This window comes from Melospiza melodia, chromosome 19 (genome assembly GCF_035770615.1).
Source record: "Melospiza melodia melodia isolate bMelMel2 chromosome 19, bMelMel2.pri, whole genome shotgun sequence".
Taxonomy (NCBI): domain Eukaryota; kingdom Metazoa; phylum Chordata; class Aves; order Passeriformes; family Passerellidae; genus Melospiza; species Melospiza melodia.
Genome location: NC_086212.1, coordinates 1,022,886 through 1,044,635, shown reverse-complemented (window position 1 = coordinate 1,044,635; position 21,750 = coordinate 1,022,886). Strand labels below are relative to the sequence as shown.

Here is a 21,750-nt window from a genome sequence, read left to right as displayed (position 1 = left end):
GACGGATCCCCCTGTGTGGGTCAGGGCAGCTCGGGCCATGGAGCGGCCCCGGCTGGAGCGGGGCCCGGCCCCTCCCCGCCCGCCCGTGCCGCCTGTCGGTGCCGGCTGCCGGAGCGGAGCGGCCCCAGCGCCGGGAGGAGCCGCCCCTGAGCCCGGCCCCTTCCGGTGGCACCGCCCGGCCGGCGCGGGGCGGCTCCGTTGGACCGGGAGCTGTGGGCCCGGCCCGGCTGCGGGTCCCGGCTCGGCTCGGGTGTCCCGGCTCGGCGTGACCCGGTTCGGGGTGAGCCGGCGATGGCAGTGCCCGAGGCGGTGCCGGGCCGGCAGCGGGCCCTGGCCGCCGGCTCGCCCGTGGACTACATGAGCATCACCAGCTTCCCGCGGCTGCCCGAGGAGGAGCCGAGCGGCGCGGCCGAGAGCGGCCTCCGCGCCCGCAAGGAGGAGGACGCGTTCCTGGGCGAGCAGGACACGGGTGAGGGGCGGCGGCAGAGCCCGCCCGCGGCCCCCGGCACCCCCGGCCCTCGGCCCCGCGCCCGCAGCGGCGCTCCCCGGCTCCCGCCGTCCCTGCGCCCCGGCCCCGCCTTCACCCCGAGGGACGGAAGGCGGCCAGAGATGCCGGGGCTCGGCACAGAGCTCCCAGGGCAGCCTGGAATGTGCTCTCCCACAGCCTGCTCGGCCTTCCGGCCTGGACCACTTGTGCATGGCCTTCTTGCATGCTCCTTGAGCGGCTCTCCACCTGGGATGCTCCTTGAGCATCTCCCCGCCCTGGGGTGCTCCTTGGACATCCCTCAGCTCGGGATGCTTCATCCCTCCGGTGCTCAGCTGGAATAAAGTCAGGTGATCGTTTGATCTGTGAGAAAATCCTCTGCCTATTTTTAACTGATTGCTTCCTCCTCCATAGTTGAGAGAAATGCTGTTTCTCCCCCGTGTCGTGTTTCTTCTGGCGGTGTTGCCCTTCCCCCTGGGGCTGGTTCCCAGTCCCAGGGCCTGTCAGCCCCAAGCCCGTGTTTGCACAGCCCCAGGCTCCCCTTGCCCTGTGCCCTGTCCCACCATGCCCACGGGTGAAGCTCCCATTGCCCATTCCCACCCTGTGCTCTCCCGACCATCGAGGCAAAGCTGCTGCCTGCACAGTGTGGGAGCAGCTCTCTCCTGGCAGCACGAGGCCTTTTGTCACACAGACAGAATCTGGTGCAGTTTTGGCAGTGCCAATGCCTGCAGGTGGGGTGGCTGGGGAAGAGAGCTGCTGCTCTCCTGACACTTGTTGCAAGAGCACCTGCAGAGCCCACCAGCAGCTCCAGTCTCTGCTGTCTCCTCTGCAGCAGCTCCAGACCTGAGGTGGCTCTGGTTCTCCAGAGCATTGGCTCCCACATAAAGCCACGAGTCCTTCATGGCCCCACAGAAGCCAAGTGGCATTTGGTGGCTTCTTTTTCAAAGCATGGACATTGGTGTTGGGATGGGCAGCTGTGCACTGGCTATGCAGGCTGCTTCTGATCCCCTTCCAGCTGCTCCCATCCCCACATCCCTGTGCAACACCAGTGGTCACAGAGACTAAAAATAGGATGTCTGTGGCAGAGAATGGAGGTGCTGCATGGTGGGAGGGCTGTGGTCTGCCCTCTTCTACAGTTGCTTCCTAGGTATTCGTGTCCCCCTCATGCTGGGCTGGCCTGTCACCAGAGCAGAGGGATGGTGTCCTGGAGTCCTGCTCACTCCTCACTGTTTCCCTGCAGGTGGGACTGGGGCCTCACTCGTGTGTGCCAGGGGCTGTGTGTGACATTGTGACATCCCACCCCAATGGCAGCCCCTGCCAGGCCGGTTGTGGCCCCCACTGAGGCCACCAGCCAGTCCTCCTGCTCAGTCCAGCTCACTTGGACCAGAAGAGCCCATGAGGGGCTCAGCATGTGCTCAGAGGCTCAGGCTGCAAAAGCTGAGCCTTTCCCAGTCCCACTCCTAAACCACACAGCACAAATGAGATTAAATTCCCTCTGAGGGGATTTCCTGGCTGTGGGAGTTTACTCCTGGTTGCAGCATCACTGAAATTAAAACTCCTTCCCTCCCTGGCCTCAGGAGAGCTGCAGCCAGGTCAGGTTAATGCCTGGCTGGGCTGGCAGTGCCCAGGGTGGTACCCAGCACCTGCCAGAGCAGACAGGCAGGCAGTTAATGGGGGATGTGGGCTTTCCTGCTCGCTCCCCTCTCCTTTTCCAAGCCCAGGAAACATCTGTATGGAGGGACAAGCTTCTCATCTTGTCTTTTCCACTTGGTGCCTCTTCTTCCACTATGGATGCACAGAGTACTGCAGCCCCTGAAAAAAATTCCTCCAGGAGCCCTGGATGATGCCCTGAGCTGCTTGGTCCCCTTCAGAGCCCATGAGGGATGGGCACAACCTCACAGCTGCCCCAGCAGCTCCTTGTGCCTGGCAGCACCGGGACAGGCAGGGCATCCTCAGCCGGTGGCCTCCCAGCACAAGGGCAGCAGCTGACACTCACAGACATTCAAGGCATCTTTCAGAGCAAAAAAGAGACTTTTTCATCCTGCTGAGGCCCAGCAAACTCCTGCCCCACTGCTTTGCCATCTTGAAGCTGGGTGTCCAGTGTGTGGCTTCATTTCACAGTGGGCTTCATCTGCCAGAGGAAGCAAGGAATTAAAGCAGAGTCCTTCCTGCAGAGGAGTCAGTGGATGTTCCAGGGCCTCCGGTTTGCAGGTTTGCTCCTCCCTGCCCTCGCTTCCCTAGAGGGATTTTCTCTTCCCAGGCCAAATGTTTCGCTTTACCTCTGTTTTGCTCAGGTGCTTTAGCTCAATCACAGCTCCGAGTTAAGCTGCTGCATCTTTTTCCATATCTTTAATTTCCTCTTCTTCAGTCCTGCTGCATTTCAAAGACCTGTTTGCTGTGTTAAGAACCCCTCCAAATGGAGCATAAGAGTGGGCCTGTCACTAAAGGCTGATGAATAGACTGAAATGGAGTAAAAATTCAAGGGTTTTTTGTCTCTCTTAATCTCCAGGGAAGTCAGTTTGGAATAACCAGAGCTAAAGAAAGGGATCAGTAGAATGACTCAAAGCAGTATCTGAGCCAGAAAGGCTCCTTATGGCTGGGATCAATAGGGAAGGTGATAGCCGTGCTGGAAGGGGCTCAGTGTAATGTTAGTGCTGGGTAAACACTGCAATAAGAGCCCCAAGTTGCTCAATAACTCACACCTGTTTTCTCCCTGTTGCCCACAAAGACCCAGAGTCCTTCCTGAAGTCCGCGCGCCTGCAGCGCCTGCCCTCGTCCTCCTCGGAGATGGGGAGCCAGGACGTGTCCCCTCTGCAGGAGACCAGCAAGGACCCCTTCTCAGGAGACTGCAGCTGCCGCCAGGACGGGCTCACCGTCATCATCACCGCCTGCCTGACCTTCGCCACGGGCGTCACCGTGGCCCTCATCATGCAGATCTATTTTGGGGACCCTCAGGTAAGACAAAACTGTGGCTTTGCGGTTGGGCTTTGGCTCCAAAGATGGGAGAGCTCCCTGACTTTCCTCCTGGTCACAAGTTCAGCAAGGGAAGTACTGGGGAGCCATGGCTGGTGTCAGTGAGGCCCCGGGTGCTCAGTCTCTATTACCGCGCCTGAGTGGGTCGCCGCTGGTGATAGAGAGACGGTGAATCTTGTATCTTGATCAGAAGGCTTGATTTATTAAGATATTATATATAATACATTATGACTATACTAAATAGAATATAGAGAGAGGTTTGCAGAGCAGCTAGGCTAGCTAAGAATAGACAGAAAGAATCTATAACAAAGTTGTGTTCAAGGACTCAGTCCCCTAGCTTGCACTGGTGATTGGCCCTTAATTATAAACATAGGAAATGAGCCAATCAAGGTGTCCCTGTTGCATTCCACAGCAGCTGATAATAATTGTTTACCTTCTCTTCTGAAGCCTCTGGCCTCCAGAAGACACAGAAATCCGAAAGAAAGGATTTCTGTGGAGAAATGTCTGCGACAAGTCTCCCCCTAGTTCCACCCCAAATTGGCTTGAAAGGCGTTTCCTGCACCTGGAGGCTGTGCTTGGAGAGCCGAGCCAGACTCAGAGCTTGCCCCATGGCCAGGTGTGGGGGGCTGTGTCAGGCAGGTTTGGGGGTGCTGCTGGGGGGGAACAGAAAACCCCACTGCTGTGACTGCAGCTGTGGTTTGAACCAGATGGGAATGCTTTCAGGAAATAATCCTTAGTTAAACAGTAGGCATCTTGTCCACGTGGACAGAGTTTTATGGATTATGGGCATACATGCCCAGATTCACCTCTGGAAGATTCATCCAGGACTAAGCAGGGCAATAGCTGAAAACAGAGGTGAACCTCCTGCTAATCTGTCCCACGGCCCAGTGCTAGATTGCACAGCCAAGGCAGTATGGCCACAGGATTGGATCCTCCTGCAGAACCTCTGCCAGGGTCACAGTCAGCCAGGAGTCACCATCATCATCTCCACGTGTAGCCATGGCCCTTCTGTCTTTTCATGTCCCCAGGCCAGCCTGGCTCTTGTTGAGATGCTGCAATTTGTGCCATAGGGACAAAATCAACTCTCTAAAATATGGCACTGTCACTCGTGCACCAGGGTTGGGGCAGGAACAGATGAGAAGCAGGATGGTAGCAAAGGCAAAGAAGGCTTTATTCAAAAGAACCGTGGGGTTTTTATGGAGTGGTATGATAGATTCTATTCTATTGGCTGACAGAAACGTCTTTCTTATACACTGTCCTTGAGAGGAACAGAAAAATAAAGTAGAAAAACAGCACCTGCAAATTGTTTATAGTCAACAGGTTATAGCATCTTTCCAGCTCCGTAAAATTTCTCACAAGCTGCTGTGAGAAATGCTTGCCATTTCTCTCTCTCTGTCCCATGGCATCCACAATGGCACTGCATTAGCACAGCTCTGGCACAAGGATGAGAACACACTGTGGTCCTGGGGCCCTGCTGCATTCCTTACAGCTGTTTCCCCATTCCTGGTGACTACCTGGCTGCAGCACAGGGACAGCTCTGGGCTGGTGAGGGGCAGAGGGAGACGTGGCCCCAGCCTGGCACACAAAGTGTGGAAAGCTGTCTGAACTGGTGGCCGTGGCTGCCAGGCATGTGCCAAGGGATGCACGGTGCCCACTGGCATTGGTTGGATCAGCCCCAGGCCTCAGGTGGCACACGGGTGGGTTTGCACAGAGGCGGGCAGGAGCAGCAGTGCCCGGCAGCAGCAGCAGTGCCCGGCAGCAGCAGCAGTGCCTGGCAGGAGCAGCAGTGCCCGGCAGCAGCAGCAGTGCCCGGCAGCAGCAGCAGTGCCCGGCAGCAGCAGCAGTGCCAGCCGTGCCCTCTGTCCCGCAGCTGTTCCACCGCGGCGCCGTGGTGACGGACGCGGCGCGCTGCACGGCGCTGGGCACACACGTGCTGGCCCGGCACGGCTCCTCGGTGGACGCCGCCATCGCCTCGGCCCTGTGCGCCGGCATCGTCAACCCGCACAGCTCGGGGCTGGGAGGGTAAGTGTGGGGCCCTCCCCCTCTGCTCCTGGCCTCGGCTGTCCCCAAGGGAGGGGCTTCATGGAATCCCGGAATGGTTTGGGGTGGAGAGGCCTTAAAGCCAATCCAGTGCCGCCCCCTGCCATGGGCAGGGACACCTTCCACTATCCCAGCGTGCTCCAAGCCCCGTCCAGCCTGGCCTTGGGCACTGCCAGGGATGAGGCAGCCTGCACCAGTGCCTGGTTCCCCTAGCTCCTCCTCAGACAGAGGAATATTTCTTCCAAATACCTGATGTAAACCTGCCCTCTGTCAGTGTAAAGCCATTCCCTCTTGTTCTGTCACCATCTGCCCTTGTAAAAAGTCCCTCTGCAGCTGAGAAATGCCTCCATGACAGTGCCAGGCTCAGGGTGTGGTGCCAGGGCTCTGACATCGGGCAGTGGATGTGTCCACATCTGTCACGGTGACCCTTCTGTGCTCCATGCTGTCTGCACAGGACAGAAGCCCCAGGCAGGGAATTGTTTCTGCTGAAGTGGTTGCAGGGAGCACCCGAGCCCCAGGCTGGAGAGGGCAGGTGAGGGGCAGAGGGAGACATGGCCCCCAGGCAGGGGAGCTGTGCCAGCAGCTACAAACAGCCTGGGCTCGGCCCCAGTGCTTTCAGAGCCCGAGCTCTGCCTTCCCCAAGCTCTGCTCCTGGGGCCAAGGGCTGAGCCCAGCTCCAGGACGCTGCCAGGGAGGGGTGTCCTTCTCCAGCCCTCATTCCCAGGGTGGCATCCAGGTGAGCCTGCTGCTCCTGGCTCTGCAGGAGGGCTCAGCAGCCTTGTATAAACCCAAGTCACCTGATCACCGCTCCAGCTGCGCCGCCCATTGCTGCTGTAAGCAAACACCGTCTTTTGTTGCAAAACCGCTCAGATTAGAAAGAAAATCCCAGATGGTCCCAGCCTGGCAGTGGAACAGAGCCATGGCTGCATGACCAGGCAGGCAGGGACTGCTCCAGCCTCACCAGGCTCAGCACAGGGCTGCCTGCGTCCCACACCAACCCTGCCTTGGCTGTCCTGGCGTGTGCCCTAGGCAAGGCCAGCAGCATTCGCTGCTGCTCCGGCCACCTGGTGGCCCTGCTGGGGCGGGTGGCCTGGCACAGCGCCCCTTGTGTCACCGGCCGTGCCCTCGGTGCCCCCGAGCCGTGCGGCCGTGCCGCGCCCTGAGCCCGTCTCGCCGCAGGGGCGGGGTGATGCTGCTCCACGACATCCGCAAGAACAGGAGCTGGGTGATCGACTTCCGTGAGGTGGCTCCGCTGGGCATCCCGCTGGAACGGGACCTGCAGCAGGACACCAAGGTGAGAACCTGTCCCGCAGCCATTGTCTCCAATCCAACTCTCCTCCCTCCAACTTGCGGGCTGAGGGGCAGATGCCCAGCAAAGCTGCAAGAGGTCTCTCTCATCATGGGAGATCCTGGGCCCTGCAGACATGAGGAATCTAGGGAAAAACTTCTTTATCAGCCCCGGAATGCCTGCAGAGGTTTGGGGAATAAAGAGGTGCATCTCTGTGGCACCAGGGTGCTGGGAGGACTAGAGCCCGAGGAAGGAGCATAAGCCCAGGTTGTTCTGCTGAGTTCTCTCTCCTGACCAAACTGGGTTGAGAACAAGATTGAATTTGCCTCTCTCCTTCCAAAACCTTTTATTCCATAGTAAAGTGTGTTGCTACAGACTCTTCCCGTCAACTAACTATGCAGATAATTCCAAAGTAAACATGATTTGCACCTCCCCCTGCAATCGGGGTTCGTGTCCCATGTCCTCGTGGAAAGGAGACTACTCTCTTCCTTTTTGTCCTTCCTGTTTTACAGCCAGGTCTGCTCGTAGGGGTGCCAGGCATGATCCTAGGAATGCACCAGGCACACCAGTTACATGGCAGGTAAGACATGAGGCTGGCACAGGCTGTGCCCTGGGGTCCCTGTGGGAAGCTGGGAGCACATGAGCCCTTGCCATCAGACCATGTTCTCTGCCACCAGTCAAAACCATCAGCAAAGAGGTACTTAGAGGCTTGTGTTGAAAGAGAGTTGTGTTTATTTTTTTGCTATTTCTTGTACAAAAGAAAAAAATCTGCAAAGTGAACTGTTGGCTAAGAAGATGCACAGTGAATGTTCTGTTAGAGCTGCAGCACATGGCCCTGAATGTCTGTGCATTTTCATTGTCTCTTGAGCTGCACCCTAAGAGGTGTGCCTGTCCTTGGTGCTCTGTTGGGATACAGAGGGATCTGAATGACTTGCTCACCACCAGAGCCTGGCTTGAGCTCTTGCTGCTGGCACAGCCCTTCCCCATTCATGCACTGCCATTCCTCTCTGGGGCACATCCTGGAGCACTGACATGATCCTGTTAAGGAGAAACACTGAAATCTCAGTGCTCCTGGTGTCCCAGGAGCCCCTGAGTGCAGAGCCAAGCCCTGTGCCAGCTCCCCAGCACCCTGCCCCATTGCACCCCACAGCCTGGTGTCCCAGGAGCCCTGCCTGCAGAGCCAAGCCCTGTGCCAGCCCCCCTGCCCCACTGCAGCCCCCCAGGGCCCGTTTCTCCTTGTCCTCTCTCCCTTGGCAGGCTCCCCTGGTCCGAGCTGCTGGGCCTCGCGGCCGATGTTGCCCAGAATGGCTTTAATGTCACACATGACCTGGGTGAGTACCTGATGGGCAGCTCAGGGCAGTGCACTGTGCAAGGCAGCTGGGGATGCAGGGAAATCAGGGCTTTGTGAACGTGGAGATTGGATGCTGTTGGGAGCTGAGCAATGTGTGAGCCACAGTCTGCCAGGGACAGCCTGGTAGTGGCTAAACAGGAGCCCTTTGCCATGGCTGGGCAGAGCCAGGGCAGACAAACCACACTGGGCAGTGCCCAGGGCCAGGCAGGGAAGGGTTTGGGGTTTCTTTGGGTTTCTTTCCCAGTTCCCAAGGACCAATGGTCCAGCTCCCCTCTAGTTTTGCAATAGGGCCAGAGGCAGCAGCAGGTTTCCAACATCCCCATCAGGTGCACAGCAACTGCAGGTCCTTTGTGCCTTCCTGACCCCTGCTTTCTCTGGATGTCCTTCCCCTTCTCACTGCAGCCAGAGCCCTGAGTGAGCTGAAGGAGCTGAACCTGTCGGAGCGGTTCCAGGAGCTGTTCCTGCCCGGGGGGCAGCCCCTGCTGCCCGGGATGTTCGTGCGGCGCCTGGACCTGGCGGCCGTGCTGCAGCTGCTGGGGGCACAAGGGGTGGCAGCCTTCTACAGCGGGAACTTGACCCAGGAGATGGTCTCTGAGGTGAGCCAGGACCGCCCCTGGCACCTGCCAGCCTGGGGCTGCCACCTGCTTAAGGTGACAAACTAGAGACAAGCCGAGTGCCAGCACAATGATGGGCACAGATGCCTCCTTTTCCTTTCCTGTCCCTGCAGTGGTGGCAGTACTGACACACAGGCCATTCCCACAGTCTACAGAAGTGAAACCTCCATTTCCTCTATAACCAGGACAGTCTGGGAGGAAAACAAAAATCATTCTGGGCTCTGTTCACTTGGGTGACAAAGCCTTTTCCCCCAGGACAAGAAGCTGTTGAGAAACAAATTGCTGTGGTTAATGGGACTGTAGGATACAGACTTCAGGAAGATGGTTTAAAAAAAACCCTGAGTCTTGTGAGCAGAGGATTAGAAAGGTTTGGTCCCACTTGGGGTTGCCCTAGTTTAACTCCTGTTAGAGGTGTTATGGAAAAAATATCAGAACAGACAAAGTAATTCTGGTGAAAAAAGTCCCCAACAAACCATAGCAACTTTTATATCTGTGTGGCTGCACTAGGGGTAGTTGGAGCACCATTTTATTGTGCCACCATGGCTCAAGTGGTGCTCCTTCAATAGCTCATCAAGAATCTGGAATGTGTTCATTCCACTCAAGCCTCAGACATCTGTGGGCTCTGTGTTTGGAAATCTACAGTTCACCTGAACTACAGCAGAGGTGAAGGATGAGAGCAGGAGGAGTCCCAAGCTTGTGAGCATCTCCACAGCTAAACCCTGCTTTGTCACTGTGTTTCCCTGACCTGGGGGCTGCCACAGGGAAGCACAAATTCCCTCTGGAGGAGCAAGGCCCAGGGTTGCCACATCAAAGATCCTGACAAGCTCTGGGATCCAGTGCACAATTCCAGCTTTGGCTGCAGAGCAAAGTGCTGCCTTCACAAAGTGGTTATTGTTCCAGCACAGGGGGGGCATCCATCTGGTGCAATCAACAGCTCCAAAACACCCACTCTTTGCTTCCAGGCACAGGTGCAAAACAGTGCTCTCTTGGGAATTTGGGATGTCTGCAGAGTGTGGCTGACTGGGGCTTCTTCCCATTTCTCTGCTCCTGGTGCCCCATTCCCACTGGCTGGGCCTGGGGAGCCAGGTCCTGGCTCAGCACAGCCCTGGGCTCCAACCAGCCTTTTCTCTGGGAAGGAAACAGGGATCCCAAGTAGGAGAGACAGCTTTAGCAGCTTTGGGGTTGCTTGACATTCTGGCCCCACAGCATGCCCTGCATCAGCTGTCCTGCTCCAGTGATTCATTCAGTTTGGCCAGGGGAGTTTTCCTGCCAAGGGAGCCAGCTGGGTTAGAGATCAGAGCATGCAGGCATCCCAACAATCCCACCTTCTCCCTGAGAGCATTGTCCAGACACTGCTGGAGCTCTGGCAGCCTTGGGGCCATGCCCATCCCCTGATACCCTCTGATAGTCCTCCCTCGTGTCCATCCTGACTCAGCCACAGAAGACCTGCAGTGGAGAGGATGGCCCATCTTTCCTGAGCCAGCCCTGGTACATTGGACCTCTGACAGGAATCTTACAGGAAGACCAAGGCTACAGCAGACCCACTGTCAGATGAAATAATTTCAGATAGGGTGAGAACAGTGATTTTTTTAGTTGATATTTCTAGTGATGGCCACCTGCTACACCCAGCTCTTTGTCTCCTGGCCCCACAGTCCTGGCAGTATTCAGTGCCCTTTAACACACTCCTGTTTGCCAGCCAGGGCAGGGAGGCTGCAGGGCAGGGCCAATCCCCAGGGCCCCAATTCCTGGGCAGACAGAGTGCCCTGGGAGCACCCTTGGGGTGGGTGAGCTTTGGGAGGGGAGTGCAGGGCACCCTGCCATGCTGAACAGTGAGCCAGGTGCCAGGGCTGTGAGAGCACAGATTTCCAGGGTACCTGAGGAGCCTGGCCCCTGCTCAGGGATCCCAGTGGGGTGTTTGAGGTGAGGGTGTGATGCACACAGAGCCCTGGCCAGGCTGCTCAGGGTGCTCTGCTCTGCTCTCGTGCAGGTCCACAGCCACGGAGGAGTCCTGGTGGAGGAGGATTTCAGCAATTACAGTGTCACTGTGGAGGAGCCTGTGCACACAATCTATCGAGGTACACCCTCACCCTGCAGCCAGGCAGCTCCAGGGGAAGCTTTTCTTCACCTTGCAAGGGGTGGCAACAGCATTGAGCAAGAGTTGAAGTCAAAGCTGTGCTGAAATGCTGCAGAAAGCCTTCCAGGCAGTTTCCTGCTATTTCCTGCTGACACTGATGCATCATGCGTGGCTCAGGAGATTTGCAGTACTTTGAAATGTTTTTTCCCTTGGAAGTTTAAAGATGCAACATGGTAATATCTTCATGCAACATCTCAATAGAAGCTGGACCTACAGCTAAAGGCAGTTCCCAAAGGGGGAAAAGCTAACTTTATGCAAGAAGTTTCTAAAATGTCAATACTTTCTAGCAGTCCCTGTATTTACCCTCCTTATAGCTGTAATGTTGCAAATTTTTTAGGTAGCCTTCCAGTATGTAAAAGAGGTTTATAAAAAAATGAGGGAAAGTGACTTTTAGCATGGGCAGAGAGTGACAGGACAAGGGGAATGATTTCAGACTGAAGAGAAGAGATTTAGAATAGATGTTAGGAAGCAACCTCTCCCTGTGAGGGAGGTGAAGCCCTGGCACAGGGGGCCCAGAGCAGCTGTGGCTGCCCCTGGATCCCTGGCAGTGCCCAAGGCCAGGTTGGATGGGGCTTGAAGCAACCTGGGATAGTGAAAGGTGTCCCTGCCCAGGGCAGGGGGTGGCACTGCATGGGCTTTAAGGTCCCTTCCCACCCAAACCATTCTGGTTTTTTTACAATTCCATCTCCATTCCTCCATACTGCAGTCTGGAAACCAATGGCCAACCAAGGAGAACTGAATTTCAGAAGTAAAAAAGCATCCCTGTTTGGGCTTCCTTCATGAAGAAAGAGAAAGATACACCAGGGATGTTCTGGGAAACCCTTCTCCAATCATGTTGCTCTCTATGATTTCCCCTTGAATCAGAAGGGTTTCCCTGTCCTCATGGATGAGTGCTCTCTCTGGATGGTGTCTGACAAAAGCAGCTTCATTCCTCTTCTCTTCCCTCCACAGGGCACCTGGTTTTCACCCCCCCACCTCCACACGCAGGTCCTGCACTGATCTCAGCACTGAACATCCTCGAGGGCTTTAACATCACAAGGCAAGGATCCAGAGGGAATATCTTGCACTGGATGGTGGAGGTAAGAGGAGGTTCAACATTTGGCTGAATTGCTTGTGCTGCTAGCGAATGATTTATTTATTTTGTGGTTGTACAGAAATGTTTGTATGTTATTCCCAGAGGAGAGTGAGCAAATAGACTGCTAAGGTGTAAAACTGAGCAGTGCTGCTGTCTCAGAGGCTGAGCTGGAGGATCTTACCTGCTTAGGAAGAGCTTTTTCAGAACAAATGGTGGCTTTGTCCATTCTTGTATGCAGTCATGTCTGCAGAATGACCCCACAGCACCTGAGGGTGGTCCCATCAAGTTCCTCCACCTCTGAGCTCCAGTGGTCCTGGCCACTGCAGAGCACCTGAGGGCACTGCAAGGTGCGCTGCAGGAAAAGCCTCTGCACAGTGATGACAAGGAAAACCTACCCAACACTTCACATTTTTTAAAAAGTTTACATTTTTGCCCACCTCCTGATCGCTGAGGTCCAGAATTTTGCCAGTATTTAGGACTCTCCTGCCAAAACCTTGCAGCTTTCCAGGAGGCTGAGCAAGTGTTCTGTCTCCTGCTCTGTAAGCAGAGTTGTGATCTTAGATATTCCACAGATGCACAGATGTGGTTTATGACTTGGGAATTTACAGATCCACAGCTGGGCTTTATCAGCTGGGAATTTTATTTGAGGATTTAACTGCACCCTTGTAGCAGACAGGACAATGTGTGCTTGGAAGTGTCTCAGCAAAAATGCAGCAGTTGGAGATGTCACACACTGTGCAGAGGCACAGGAGGTTGACTCACCTGAGTCATTTTGAGCTCTCTTCAGGAAGCTTTGGGTGAGTCTATTTCCTCTGCCAAGAGTTTCACCTGCTGGTTATCCTGGAGCAGCAGCCTCCAGCTCCAAGGCAGCCACTTCAGGAGATGTGTCACCCTGATTGCCTGGGTCCCACAGCTCAGCATGGGGCTGAGGGTCAGTGCTAGGCCAGCTTCAGGCACCCAGCCCTGGGACAGCCAGGACCAGGGTTAAGAGCCCCTCAGGCTCTGGGGTGAAAGTGCTCTGCTGTTCCATGGGGCTCTGGCCTGGCCTCCAAGCCCTTGTCCCCCTGACACAGGGTGGTCAGGACCCTGCTCCATGGGAATGCTGCCTGCTCCAGAGCTCTGCCACCTTCTGCTCCCCACACAGCTGGTACCCAAGGAGAGGCTGTTGCTGTGTGGCACATTCCAGAGCAGCAGCCACATCTCTCTGCAGGGGAATGGGCTGTTCTGGATGCTGGAATGACCATGGCCCAACCTGCAAGCTGAATGCTGAGTGTGTTTCTACTCAGCCTTTCTCTCTCAGGGCTGGCTTGGCTGAGGAGCAGCTCTTTCCCTCCTCCTGGCTCTGCCCTGGCTATGCAGTGGTCCCAGGGCTGGATAAATCCTGTCATTTGAAATTGCATCTTCCCATTTCCAATGGACTGGCTCAGGCAGGGTTCTGCATGTCTGAGAAACCAGATCTTTTCCTCCTTTTGCACCATCATTCCCTGGTGTGTGCTGGGACTGATGCTTTCTTTGAAGCCCTTTGGATGGTTTACAGCCAGGAGCTGGGCCGCAGCTGGAGAGCAGAGCAGCTCATTTCTGCTCAGCACTGGTGCTGGGCCAGCAGAGCTGGGGTCCAGAGGCAGCATGAGCCCAGCACCTCTGTCCCACTGGGATTCAGTCTGGTCCCTGCTGTTGTTATGGCCATTCAGGAATGGAAAGAGAAGGTAAATGGCATCCTGGAGACCCTGTGTGCCAGCTGGCAGTGAGGCTGAACCGCTGAGCTGGACATCAGCTCCTGCCAGGGATGTTGCACTTGTGGCTTGCTATTGCCAGAGGGCAGGGTTAGAGGAGATATAGGGAAGAAATTCTTCCCTGTGAGAATGGTGAGCTGCTGGCAGAGGTTGCCCAGAGGAGCTGTGGCTACCACATCCCTCATAGCACTCAAGACCAGGCTGGAGAAACATGGGAAGGTGTCCCTGCCCATGGCAGGGGGATGGAATGTGGTGAGCTTTAAGGTCCTTTCCAACTCCAGCCATTCTGTGATTCTGTGGTTGTACAAATACTGCTGGATTCACTTGGCTCCTCCAGCACAGTTTGCCATGCTGGACTGAGGCTCCTTGGTTTCCATACCCACATGTGACAGCCCTTTCTCTGAGGTATTCCCGGAACCCAGACTTCTGGTTATTTTTCTTCATAAGCTTTAGCCAACACACCAGGACACCAGATACCTCTTCTGGTTTGGAGTATTAGAAGCTGTATTTCCAGGGCCACATAAATGTTTTTCCTTTCCTTTCCTCTCCTCTCTCCCTTCCTTTCCTCTTCTCTCTTTTCCTCTCCTTCTCTTCCTCTTCTCCTTTCTTTCTCTAGACACTAAAAATAGCCCTGAGTCTGGCAAGCAACCTGGGAGACCCATCTGGTGACGTGTCTGTCACTCACACAGCAGAAGGCATGGTGAGGTATGTCTGAGGAGGACAGGCAGGTGAAGTTGCAGGATGTGTGGGTTGGATATCGTTCCTGGCTGTGCTGTGCCCTGAGCTTTCTCTCCCTGTGTTTTATGAAGGAAAGGTCAGACCTGAGTGTCCTCCCAGGGCTCATTCTTTCACAAGGATCACAGCTGAGCACAGGCACGGGGCTCTGGGGATGGGTCACAGGATGTGCCCACTCAGAGGTTTCCTGGAGCCAGCTTGAGCTTGAGGGTTCCTCCCATTTTGCCACAACTCCGAACATTCCCTTTGAGTGGGTCAGACAGACAGCCAGCCATCCCTGTGGACATGGCCACACGTGCCACTTCTGCCTCTCCTGGCCCTCTGTGGGGCTGGGGGCCTTGCAGAACAGCCAGCTGTGCAGGAGAGGCCAGGCCTGGGCTTTGAGCACAGCTTCCACCTTTCCACCTCAGAGCCAGGCTGAGCCATGGCTGCTGTGTGGGCTGATTTGTCCCTCTGCTGGAGACTGCCGTTCAGCTGGGGTTGTCACCTTGGCCATCGAGGATGGCTTTACTCCTGGTGAGGGCAGACAGGGGCAGACTGAGCCATCCTGTCACCCCTTCCTACCTCGGGGTGATCCAAACCAGCCCCCTGTGCTTGGGCAGCCCCTCGGGACCCCCAGCCCCAGCTGTGTGAGACACCAGGACACATCCAGCTCCCCAGGCTCACAGCTTGCTTTCCTCTCTCCCTCCTCCTCGCTGAAGTAAATCAGAAGCCAATTCCCTGCGCCAGCTGATCAATGACTCCCAGTCCTTGCTGTCCATGCCTGCCCTACCCCCAGAGAGCGAAACCGCTGCCAGCCAGGTCCTGGTCATGGGCCCTGATGATTTCATCGTCGCCGTGGTCAGGTAAAGGATGGGCCTCTTCCTGCTCTGCAGCTGGGGTGGGAGCAGGGAGGGTGGGAGCAGACCTGCATCAGCCAGGTAAAGGATGGGCCTCTTCCTCCTCAGCAGGACAGGGTGGGAGCAGGGAGGAGGAGTAGGCTCAGCAGGACAGGGTGGGAGCAGGCCTGGATCAGCCAGGCTGCTCTGTCCCAGTCAGTCCTGCAGCAGAGCAATGGGACAGTGGGGCTGAGATGTGTGGGCTGGAGCTGCTGCTCTGCCCTGGGCAGTCTTAGAGCCCTCAGGCAATGGAACTGCAGTGGCTGGACCTGCTCCCTGGGGAGAGGAGGTGGCAAATGTGGGACTGATGGAGGCAGATCCATCTCAGCAAGGGGAATCCTCAAACACAAGGAGGGACAGACTGCTGTGGCATAGGTGTGTCCTGCTCCCAAGTGCATTGGTCTCTCCTCAATCTCAGCAGCCTTGAGAACCATCAAAGAATCTCTGTCAAGACAAGGTGGGACAGAAAATTGGAGCCCTGAAAGCCTCGAGGTGGACAAAAATCTCTGGAATGATTTTGATGAAATTTCCTGTGTTTCTTTTCAGCTCTTTGAATCGTCCCTTTGGCAGTGGAATAGTAACACCCTCTGGAATCCTCCTGAACAGCCAGATGTTGGACTTCTCCTGGCAAAATCAAACAATGAACCACTCCATTCCCAGGCCGGTAATGAATGGCATGACAAATTCTTTATTTACCTTTTCTTTTTCCAGTATTATTCTCATCTTCACAACAGGGGAACTATTTAATGCCTTATTAATAATAGAGATAACAGCCTGTGGAAAGCTGCTATTTGTCATTACATGAGGCACTGAAAGTGAGAAAACAGAGGGCTCCATGTCCATAAGTTATTGTTGCAATGCAAAATTATCAAACAACACTGCTACCTACTTTCCCTACTTTCACTTAAAGTGCAGCCCGGATGCACTTTAAGTAACAATGTGGACTTGTATTAAGCAGTTTCTTCATGAATTGTTGCCCTTTACATTAAAAAGTAACAAGTAGCAGAAAAAAATGTCTTCAGGTCTTGGAAAGAAACAAATGCAGACCTGTGCTGGTGGCTTCCATGGCTGCCTTGTGCATTGTAAAACCCTTTTCTTTGGAGAGGGTGAGCTCCGTGTCCCTTCTGTGGGAGAGTTGGCTTGTTGACATTTTTGGTGCTACTTTTCCTCACCTGCAGCCCAACGTGGCTCAGCCCGGGAGGCGGCCGCGCTCCTTCCTGCTGCCCACCATCGTCAGGCCCTCGCAGGGCATGTGTGGCACCTACCTGAGCCTGGCAGCCAACCACGGCGACAGAGCCCTCAGCGGCATCGTGCAGGTCGGTGCCCCGTCCCCCTGGGCAGCTCTCGCTCAGGGCTGGGGAGGGTCCCCCCTTTCCCTTCCCGACTGGGTCAGGACTGGTGGCCACAGGCTACTGGTTCAAACTTTGGTGTCACCGATTGTAACACAGCTCTTGGCTGGCTTATCTCAATCAACTATCGCATCAGGGATCACGTCGGGGTCACCACTATTGTAACCATACTGTTATATAATTTCTAGAGTCCATACCTTCTGGCTGGTTTTCTCACATGCAGCTCTTTTCAGCAGTGTAGTTCCTTGTAGCTTCATCAGAGCTCCTCCAAGGCCCTCAACCCACCCCCTTTTTATCCTAGTAGCCTTCATGAGCCACAGCTGCTGCCCAACTAAGGACTTCACAGCTGTAGCTCATTTAGAACAACTAGGACTGGGGCAAGGCCACTTATACAGTACATAGATATTACAGGGATTCCTACTACAGTCACCAGTTCCACACTTGGGTCATTTCAAATATCTAAGGGTTACCAGTTTACTGTTCTTGTACCTTTCCTGGTGGCACCACTCATAAGTGGAGAGGAGAAGCACTTTGGCAAAATCTATAATTCTAATGCCTGCTCAAAACTCATCTTAAGGATGATTAGGAAAAAAGGGAGTATTTTTTTATTCAGCAAATTGCATTTTTTTATTCAGCAAATTGCAGGAAACTGGCAGCCCTTTAACCCTTTTCCACATGAAAAGCTCCTTTTAGGGCATTCCCAACTGAATTCTTCCAGCTCAACACTGAGTATAAGTTGGGCAGTTCCTCTTAATTTATGATTTGTAAGGAGGTGAAGGGCTTGCCAATAGCTTGATTGCTTGTACAGTGGTAATAATGGATTGCTGAAAAGAAAAGCCTGAGAAGGGCTCCCAGTTTCCTTACCTTTTGGAAAGCATTCTTCAGAGCAAAACCAAAGCCAAGAACTGCTTGCTAGTACTTTGTTTGGAGAAGTCACATGCTGAGCATTTGGCTGTAACAAACACTCCTTTAGAGCTTACATCATGTTCCAGACACACAACTCTGCTGCTTTAGCAGGAGCTGTGTGACAAAAAGCCCATGCTATCCTGAAAATGTCCTGCTTTACAAACAACAGCATACAGGCCACATTCCAAGGACCTGTTAGTGTGTGCACAGCCCTGCAGCAGTTCATGCAGTTCAGTAAATGGTCCAAAATCTCCTTTGCCTGCTGCATGTGCAGATGCTGGAGCCACCAATTTTGGGGGATGTTCAGGAAATTGGCTTCTCCTATTCTCATAGCTTTTTTTATTACCAAGGATAATTTATTCTCTTGCAGGTTTTGGTAAATGTTTTAACGCTTAACAAGAATCTGAGTGAAAGTTTGTCACTTGGTCGGCTTCACCCCCAGCTTCAGTCCAACACCTTGCAGGTTGACAGTGAGTATGGACACTGGGTGGGACACAAATGGGCACAAATCCAGCAAGTTTAGGAAAAGAGCAGGATTTCCCTAGCACAGTGCAATGCAAGCACCACAGGTCACCATGTTCTAGGGTCCTCAGGGGTGTGGAGGGTTTTGGGGAGCACAAAAATCAGAATTCAACATCTTCAAAGCTTGTGGCCTTTGCTGAGCCATGTCCCTTCCCTCTTGTCCTGGAAATGCTTCCTGACCCCTCTGGCACCACCTCTCCAAGCTCTTGCAGGTGCTTCTCCCCAATCCTTCCTCTGTCCAGCTCATCTCCTGGCAGTGGCCTTGTCCTGTCCTTCAATCCTTCTGGAGATCAGATGCCATGGACAATATCCAACTCAGCAAGACTGCAGCCTCAACTTCACCCAGACACGGGCTCAAAGCTTCCTGCACTTTATTCCACTGACATAAATTATATTCCTTCACTTTTCAGTCCATGTCCCTTAATTCCAACAGCTGGGAAGAAGGCAAGGCTCATGGAAAGGGCTGAAAACACAGCATCAGTGCTGGCACTCTGCTGTCTGTACTGTCAGCTCTTGTCCTTGTTACTGTCAGTCTTGGTCTATTTGGTGCTTTTCACACTGCCCCAGACTTCACCAGAGCCAACCATAAGTGAAATTTGGTTCTCATTCCACACCAAATAGCCAAAGTTTCTGGGCTTTTCCCATTTCAGAGGAAAATCTAAATAGGATCTGTCCTGTGGTGTGCCCTGCAGACTTGGAAGTTAAAATGGAATTAAATCTGAAACTCCACAAGGTCCTAATTTGTGAGTTTGGACATTGTGAAGGAGCAGCAGGCAGGTTCCCCCACTGCAGGGAGGAGAACAGACCTTTGCATCAGGGGCAGCACTGGTTTCAGTTACCAACTTTCTTTTCAAATCCCTGCAGGTGAGTTTCCTGAAGAAGATATTGCATTTCTTGTGGCCAGGGGCCATCAGGTGGATAAAGTCCCAGTGGTGTCCCTGGTGCACGGGGCCAGGAGAACCAACAGTTTCATCATTGGCCTGAAGGACCCCAGGAGTGCAGATGCTGCTGGAGCCACAATCTTGTAGCAGCTGCCAGGGCAGTGGGCTGTGGCAAGGCTGACACACAACCCTGTGATGTGCATGTTCTGCAGTGGCCCCTTCCCCAGCCCCCACACTGCTGGGAAGGTGTTCTGCCCTCCCCAGAGGAGCCAGCAGCAGCAACATTCAGCTCTCTTTTTATTTTTCAGTCCTTGGGCCTGGTTACAGGAGTGGCAGGAGCACTTTTCTTTTGGCAGTCTTGCTAATAGTTCAGTCTTTCCAAAGCTCAGTTCTAGCCAGCATCTTAATTTTAGGGGTCAGGAACATGAGCAAGGGAAAAAACAGCTGCTGTTATTATTGATGGTGATTATCCTCATCTCCCTGTCTTTCCCAAGCTCCTTCTTTGCTTCCAGTGCAAGCCAGTAATTAATAGAGCCTGGTGGAATGTTTGTAGGTGCCTGCAGCTGGAATATTGGGGAGTGCTCTAATGCTCCATCTGGGCCAGCTGATTTTTGCCAACGTGCAGCGTCCCAGGGAAGTTCCCGTGCCCACATCAGTACCTACCTTGAATTCTGGCAGTAAATATTTTGAATCCAGTTGCTGCACAGACTCACTGGCAGTCTGATTTTGTAACCAGAGCAATGGTTTTCACCACCTCTAACAACTTCTTCCTCTAACAACTTGTGCATCCCCCAGTAGTTTTCTTACAGAGGTTTAACCTCCTCACTGGTGAATTTCAGATTAATGGTAGCAGGTTTAACTTTCTTAGACACTCTTTGGAGATATTTTAGCAGTACTCCACAGTGAAAAACCACAGATAACAGACTGAAGACCACATGTAGAGCATTTAGATGGGTTCAGAGCTTTTCTTCCACTGCATTATCTCAATCTGTTCCAAAACCCTGGGTCACTCCTACAGAGAGGCTTGGGAATTTCTGCTGGCTGAATGAATGGCTGTACCTTAGCTCTGTGTTTTAGTCCTAGTGAATCTATTGGAAAAGCTGAAGAGAGTGAGAGGAAAAGTAGAAACCAAACCAAACACTACTGAGATAATTTTCTGCCCACAGCATGTAGTGAAAATAAAAGAATGCTCTTGCATTTTGTGTCTGAAATTGAGAAGGGAAGAATACCCCAGCTGACTTCTGTACCAGGTCATTCAGCCCACATTTGGACATTTCCTGTTCTTTTTGCTGGCTAGTTAGAGACACTTGGCACTGAAAAATCCAGAGATTGATCATTTTCTGCAGTCTAAAATGTCATATTTTCCTTCATGGTGCAAATGCAGCCATGGCCACTGTACATATTATATATGTATGTCTGCTTATGGTTGTGTTGCTCTTTGATTTGGTGATGACACCACTCACCCTGTGGCTCCCTGTCTGTACCACCTCTGGCACTGGAGGGCGTGGGCTGGTTTTGGGGAGGTTGGGGCCACAGGGCAGATGATTGGACTGGATAATTGGACTGATTGTTCCTGGGCTGTGGCTCCAGAGCAGCCCAGTGCAGCACGTTGGGCTGTGTGGGAACAGAGGTGTTTCCATGCTCTGCTGGAGGGCAGCCACCCCTGAGGGGAGCAGAGCAGCTCCCACTGACAGCACCATCAGCATTTCCTGATCCAAGTGCATCCATGCCCTCAGCTGGGACAGGGGAAGCACAATGTTCTATCTGTGACGTGCTCTGTGCCACCAAGAAGAGACTTTCTTCACCACAGGGACACCAAATCTATTTATTTCTTTCTCTGTCATCAGCACTGGAGTTGGTCACTGACCAAGGATGGAGAGATGTAAATGTGTCTTGGAGCAGAGCTCTTCAGGCTCTGTGGGAAGGGAAGGAGGCAGTTCTGTGGGTTGAACCTCTCTGGAGATGGTCTGGGGTTTTCTGCTCTGTCCCAGCCCTGATCTGTCCCTTGGGCATGGAGGTTCTCTATGAGCAGCTGCAAAATATGTGATCGAGTCATTGTCAGTGCAGAACTTTGCATGAAATGTCACAAAACACTTTGAAAGATTAAATTCCTCCTTATTAACTGAATTCACCAACTTCTGATGCTGGATACCGTGTGTATGTTTGGGAGTAAAAGACTTTGGTCTTGATTCAAAAGGGCACTCCTATGTCCCAAATTACAATTTCACAGCAATTATCCAGAATCTTAAAATAAAGCATGTTCTGAAGTGTTCTGCTCAATCATGGCCTGCAATGCAAAAAAAAGAGAAAATTGAAAATAATTGGAAGATGAGACCTATGCCCTTAGGTTTTAGCTAAGAGAAGTAAAGGTATTCCAAATAATTTCCTTTTTTTTTTTCTGTTTAAAAGCAACATCAGTATAGCACACTTATATCCAATATGGACACCTTTAATCTGCTGATTGGCCCAGTGTCTCCAGTATTTTGAGCCCATCTGTTGTGATCTGATGAATTTAACATCTAATGAATTTAAGGTCTGATAAATTTAACATGAGGCACCAAGAAATACCTGGTGTTTGCCTTGGTACAGGTGAGATGGGCACAGTGAAATAAAGGGCTGTATTGCAGAGATATGTGTGTGTGCAGAGTACCTGTGCTGATTTCAGCCTGGCCCTTGTGGGCATCTGACAGCTCTGAAGCAGAATTTGTCCTGAAACTTTGTCATGGAAATGTCAGTGAGGAGCTCAGAACACAAAATATAAAGGGCCTGGGGAAAACAAAAACGATT

General features: G+C 53.3%; 1 protein-coding gene across 2 annotated transcripts; it reads left to right on the top strand.

The window, feature by feature from the left end:
- The first annotated feature begins 261 nt into the window (after positions 1 to 261).
- Positions 262 to 21,593, top strand: GGT7 (gamma-glutamyltransferase 7). 2 transcript variants are annotated; one of them, XM_063172094.1, is made up of 15 exons: positions 262 to 469; positions 3,213 to 3,439; positions 5,328 to 5,479; positions 6,677 to 6,791; positions 7,298 to 7,365; positions 8,043 to 8,116; positions 8,539 to 8,732; positions 10,738 to 10,825; positions 11,836 to 11,963; positions 14,309 to 14,397; positions 15,129 to 15,272; positions 15,852 to 15,969; positions 16,484 to 16,621; positions 17,931 to 18,030; positions 18,947 to 21,593. In XM_063172094.1, exons 1-15 carry the CDS (start codon positions 292 to 294, stop codon positions 19,108 to 19,110), a joined length of 1,977 nt encoding a protein of 658 aa, XP_063028164.1. In that variant the 5' UTR covers positions 262 to 291; the 3' UTR covers positions 19,111 to 21,593. The 2 variants fall into 2 exon arrangements, with proteins under 2 accessions (XP_063028164.1, XP_063028165.1); XM_063172095.1 differs by lacking the exon at positions 262 to 469 and adding an exon at positions 559 to 2,695.
- Positions 21,594 to 21,750: the final 157 nt, after the last annotated feature.

Bases quoted from the DNA above. Each gene is read 5' to 3' on its own strand.
- GGT7 (XM_063172094.1), top strand. From the start codon at position 292: ATGGCAGTGCCCGAGGCGGTGCCGGGCCGGCAGCGGGCCCTGGCCGCC. The intron at 15,273-15,851 runs GTAAAGGATGGG...GTTTCTTTTCAG, and splicing joins TTCATCGTCGCCGTGGTCAG to CTCTTTGAATCGTCCCTTTG. The intron at 16,622-17,930 runs GTCGGTGCCCCG...ATTCTCTTGCAG, and splicing joins CCCTCAGCGGCATCGTGCAG to GTTTTGGTAAATGTTTTAAC.